This window comes from Octopus bimaculoides, chromosome 25, assembly GCF_046866305.1.
Source record: "Octopus bimaculoides isolate indiv1 chromosome 25, ASM4686630v1, whole genome shotgun sequence".
Lineage (NCBI taxonomy): Eukaryota > Metazoa > Mollusca > Cephalopoda > Octopoda > Octopodidae > Octopus > Octopus bimaculoides.
In genome coordinates this window covers 32,973,729-32,979,625 of record NC_142952.1, presented here as the reverse complement: position 1 = coordinate 32,979,625, position 5,897 = coordinate 32,973,729, and the positions used below count along the sequence as shown (strand labels likewise).

Below are 5,897 nucleotides of genomic sequence, written 5' to 3'. Positions count from 1 at the left end.
GAAGAGGCTAAGTTGATTACAGCAACCCCATTGCTTAACTGGTACTTATTTTGTTGATCCTTAAAGGATAAAAAACAAAGTCAACCTCGATGGAATTTGAACTCGAAACGTAAAGAAGGATGAGATGCCACCAAGCTGTTTGTCTGGTGTGCTAACGACTCCGCCAGAATGAATAAATAAGCCTAAAGACCAGAAAAATTACTATATTCATAAATTAATCACTTTATTTCTTATGTTTGTTTCTTATTGTTTTTGTTTTTCCCTCTATTGTTGTTTTGTGGTTTATTTATTTATTTATCTCATAATTTTTATGTATTATTGTTCGCATTGTACACTGGAGGCAGCTAAGCCACCCCCCACACCACACCACTTCCTGTGTTCTATTTTCAGCTTTAAACCAACCACAAAGACTAAAAAACCTGAGCTTTTAAGATAATTAGCTCGTTAAGAGAATTAAAAGATTAATGCTTTAACAGCTATTACAGAACTGAGTGGCTTCAATTGTCACATGCGCGAATGTGAGCGTGCGTGCGTGCATGTGTGTGCACATGCATGTGTGTGTGTGTGTGTGTGTGTGTGTGTGTGTGTGTGTGTATGCATGCGTGTGGGTTTTTTATGAGGAAGACTATCAAATGGACTATACCTGTATCTGAAAAATCCTGCACTAAGTCACGCTCAGTCTACCAGGAGATTACATTTAGAGTATTGTTTTATCCATTATATATAATATACATATTTATATTAATTACATATTTCATGTGTGTATACATATACATAGTGGAGGCGCAATGGTCCAGTGGTTAGGGCAGTGGACTTGCGGTCGTAGGATCATGGTTTCAATTCCCAGACCGATCATTGTGAGTGTTTATTGAGCGAAAACACCTAAAGCTCTACGAGGCTCCATCGGGGTGGGGGGGGGGGGGGGGGGGGGCAAACCCTGCTGTACTCTTTCACCACAACTTTCCCTCACTCTTTCTTCCTGTTTCTGTTGTACCTGTATTTCAAAGGGGCCAACCTTGTCACATTCTGTGTCACGCTGAATCTGAAAGGATGAAATGCAAAATCGACCCTGATGGAGTTTGAACAGAGGATGTTAAGATGGACAAAGCTCAACATGTTAACCATTCTGCCAGCTTGTCACCTTACTTCTCTCTCTCGATCATTGGTTCCAAATTTTGGCCCAAGGCCAGTGGTTTCGGGGGAGGAATAAGTCAAATTAGGAGGGGACAAGTCAATAGTAAAAGGGGACAAGTCGATTATAAGAGGGGAGAAGTGGAGAGGGGACAAGTCAATTATAAGAGGGGACAAGTCGATTATAAGAGGGGACAAGTCGATTATAAGAGGGGACAAGTCGATTATAAGAGGGAATAAGTGGAGAAGGGACGAATCAATTATAAGAGGGGACAAGCCGATTACAAGAGGGGACAAGTCGATTATAACTGCCTTGTCTAACATCATAATATTGCATTATGTACATTATTTACATTTGATGGATATTTGTCCTCATCTTGTTTGTTGTTAACACAACGTTTCGGCTGATATACCCTCCAGCCATCATCAGGTGTCTTCGGGAAATTTTGAACCTGAGTTCTCATTCCAAAGGTATTTTTGCGATGTTGTTGTTATTATTATTATTATTATTACTCAGGTCACTGACTGGAATCGAACTCGGAATCTTGGCGTTGGTAGCCCATGCTCTTAACCACTACACCATATGCCCACTGCCTGGAAACGAACTCAGAATCTTGGGGTTAAGAGCGCAGGCTACTAATCCCAAGATTCCGAGTTCAATTCCAGGCAGTGACCTGAATAATAATAATAATAATAATAATAATAATAATAATAATAATAATAATAATAACAACATCAAAAAAATACCTTAGGAATGAGAACCCAGGTTCGAAATTTTCCCCAAGACACCTGATGAAGGCTGTGGAGGGTATATCAGCCGAAACATTGTGTTAACAACAAACAAGATGAGGACAAATATCCATCAAATGTAAATAATGTAAATAATGTACATAATTCCTCATCTCTTAAATATAGAACTGTATCATAATATTAATTAAAAAAACAAAATATCAAATATCAAAATATCATAATATTAATTAAAAAAACAAAATATCAAAACAGAAAATCTAAAAACATTGATTTTTTACTTACTTTATTTTACTGAACTTTTTCGAATTTGATGCCACATAGCACTTATTTGTTTCCAATAATGACGGCGTAAGAATTCTGGTGCCAGTGTTGGGTGTGTAAACTCGTTGGATTTTACCAAATTGTGGTGCCAAGGTATCAGTCAGATGTACCAAAACCGATTCCCAAGATGGGTATCTCTTTCGATTGTAAAGAATACTTTTACCAGCAAAATGTTGGTCACCGTTCAGATAAAACATGCACCGTGCCGCCACGAGCGGATGTCGGTCAAAAATATTCCCAGATTCATTTGATTCTGATCCCATTTTTCTTTTTGGGCTTCTGTTATTTATTTGTTTGTGTGGGGGCAAATTGTCTAAAATATTTTGTAAATCTAAAAAGCAATGTCAAAACCACCCTTTAAAACTAAAAAATAAACCAAAGGCCCTTTATAACTATGTATTTTCTTTGTTCAAAAGACCCCTGTTTTGATACTCTAAAACCCTATAACCCTAGATTAAACAATGGTTCGTCCTCAAGTTTTTAAAACCAATTCTTACCACAAATTATTCAGTATACTCTTTATCAAGTTACAGATTATTATTTGCTACAACTTCTTAAGTTATCCCTAATCCACTCATTATTTATCAACAAATTACAATATGTAGTAACAGCAGTTTATCCATAGACTATCCACAGATTAACTACAGATTTTCTATCTGTTAGTTATCCTCTATTCTACCCACAGATTAATTCCCACTAGATCAAACAGTTTACCCAGAGACTTTTAACCTCAATGATTTTTATCCACTGTTCATCCAAAATCTAATTATCGTAGAGTCAAAGTTTAGGAATCCAGAGGAAAATGGTCACTCTATTTCTAGACTATTCCCCCTTTACTAAATTACCCACAGCCCCCACTTTCTGTTCATACACTAATTCCCACTTTACCAAACAGTTTACCAAAAGGTTTTTAACCCCAATAATTTCATCTACTTTTCATCAAAGACCTAAATATCATAAGGTAAAATTTAAGGTAAATCCAAAACTAAAACCATAACAGACTGTCCGCATTTGTTTGCAAGAATTAATCCATTGGTTAGTTCATGCCAAAATTTGGTAAGGTGGAATTCAGTAAAGTATACAAAAGTGGTTTTTATCCTTCGTCTTTAAAAACGTAGCAGAAACAGAAAATGGTGTTGTTACTTTGGTTGCATATAAGACCGATTAATCAGTTGTTGACAGGTTAGTTGGTCTTTCTGTGAATTAGCCACAGTCTTTCTCCAAATTAGACTATCTATAGACCGTCTACTCTCTTCCAAATCAATTACTTCACAAAATTTACAACAATTTCATTAGAGACCACCAGCAGTAAAACATATTTATCCTTGGATTACCTGGAACCTATTCATTCTTTATCAAAATGGATTATTTGAGGATTAAATGCTGTCTATCAAAAGTGTATGCACAGGCCTGGTTACAGTAATATAATCCTTCCTGGGTTGTAATGTTGCAATTGTTGTCAAGGGTGGAGACAGCAGTGGCGGTAGTGGTGGTGGTGGTGGTGGTGTTATCATTATTTAGGCCTAGGTTGGCCCCAGTGGAACAGTTCTACGATCAAAGGTCGGTTACGTTCTTGCTGCTGCTACTGTTGTTGTTGTGGTTGTATATTGTTGTTGGCGGCTGCAGTGGTGGTGGTGGTGGCAGTGATAGCAGTGGTGGTGATGGTGATGGTGGTGGAACTAGTAATCATATAGATTTATAATGTCTTTTCGTTCATTATTATAATTGCTATTTTATCATCATCATCATCATTAATTATTATTTTTATTATTTCCTTCATTATCAAGTAGAAGCAGCACCATAACGACTCTCAGTTGAGATAAAAGCATTCTTTGAATTCTAACATCTCTAGTTGCATTGTCCACAACAAAAAGAAATCTCACTGAAGTGGCCATATTTCTGTCTTCTAACGTATCAAAGTTCAGGATCAAGGTTCTTGAGTGCAAACCTTCCGGGGATGGGGGAGTAGGATTCGATTTCTGGGGTGGGACAGGGTGGGAGGTTACCTTTCTTCACCTTGGCACTTAAATTCTAGGTTGTGTTTCAGCAAGTATTTTTCTCTTTTTTTTTATGAGCTTCTATGGTCATATGATGGACCCACCCTGCTTCTGGGTCCCCTTACTCAATCCAACCTGTTATCATTATCATGCTTCTTTTTTTTCTCATTCTGGTGGAAGGAGATGAACTGATGATGTGTCTTTATGATCCAGAAAGGCTCAGCTCATTGAGTGGTGTTATACGGCTTCTACAAGGCGCAAATGATCAACACAGAACTGGTTTTGGGGACTGATTTGAGGGCTGTCAAGGTTGTCTTTTTCCGTGGTTATCTGTACTGAGAAAACAATTTAGTGGAACATTGAGGTCCTAAATTTAAGGAAGCCATTAGGATGAAAAGATTCAACAAGAATCTGAAAATGATCCACATTTCAGTGAGCAACCACAGACATGTTTGGCTACAAATCAGGCAATCAATAAATCAGGTGGCCATGCTCGTTTTTGCTTTCATTTTAGTAGAATCCCTGACTGTGGGAGTGTTTGTGTGTGTGTGTGTGTGACTATATACTTTTACTCTTTTATTCTTTTACTTGTTTCAGTCATTTGACTGTGGCCATGCTGGAGCCAATGTTGGAGGGACAAATACAGACACACAAACATACATATATAAATAAATACATATATATATATATATATATATATATATATATATATATATATATGGAAAAGGGATGTACGATTAACAGTGCCTGATACAGTGCTTTACTCCTCCTAAAGAATATCAGTTCAGGTGATATTATCGACATTTTACACGAAGATTTGCAAAAGTCTTTTGTTCGTGTGTCTCTTGTTTCGTTCGTCTGAAAATGGTTTATAAACAAAGATGGCGTCGAAAGCAAAACGTGACCAGATTGTGGCTTTGAACAAGGACATAACAAAACAGTTGAATGTGTAACGTAAAACAGTGTTCAATACCTGGGAACAGTATATGGAGTCTGGTACTACCTCTAGCAAGCCAATTCATCGTAGGAAATGATTAAATTCGTACCAAACAAACTGTTGGAGCTGCGAAGAAGCGAATGAACCGAAATCGCGGCAGGTGTGAAAGAAAAATTGCAAAAGCTCTTGATATTCCGAAATCGTCGATGCACAAGAGGATTTAAAGCTAACTGCATACAAGGAACAATCTCAGCAGTTAATTTCAGCAGGTTTCAAGAGGAAACGGCTCGACAGGGATAAAATGACGTTAGCAATGTGCTGATTGGTCCGACGAGATCTTCACGGTGAAGGCAGTCACCAATAGGCAGAAAGATAAGGCTTTATGCACGTAATACAAGAGACTTGCCTGAAGATAGCAGGAGTCATTTACGCTGTCAGAAGCCAGCTTCTCTCATGGTGTGGGCTGCAGTTGCATCTGATGGGTCCACGTCTCCTTTCATTGTTGCTGGCGTTAAAGTCAACAGTGAAGTTTATGAAGAAATGTTGGATGAGAAAGTGTTACCCTTGGTCACAGAAATCTTTGATGACCGTTACATCTTCATTCAAGACAGAGGTCCGGACCACACATCCAATTTGACCCAGCGATGGTGCAAAGAGGATTTCAGCGGTTTGGGGGTTCAAAATGATATGGCCTCTATCAAGTCTAGACATCAGTCCCATCGACTTTGTTATCTGGTCCATCTTGAAGAGTAATGTTTCTA

At 38.0% G+C, this 5,897-nt stretch overlaps 1 protein-coding gene across 2 annotated transcripts in view; it reads right to left on the bottom strand.

Annotated features, from left to right (window-relative positions):
- LOC106884290 (uncharacterized) overlaps positions 1 to 4,749 on the bottom strand; it is a 104,007-nt gene extending 99,258 nt beyond the window's left edge. Inside the window, exon 1 of one of the 2 annotated variants that reach the window (XR_016238325.1) lies at positions 2,164 to 4,749. Coding sequence is in view for 1 of the 2 variants with exons in the window: in XM_089341803.1 (XP_089197929.1) it covers positions 2,164 to 2,465 (302 nt within the window). In the remaining variant the exon portion in view is untranslated. The remainder of the gene's footprint in view (positions 1 to 2,163) is intronic. The other variant, XM_089341803.1, reaches the window with a different exon arrangement.
- Positions 4,750 to 5,897: the final 1,148 nt, after the last annotated feature.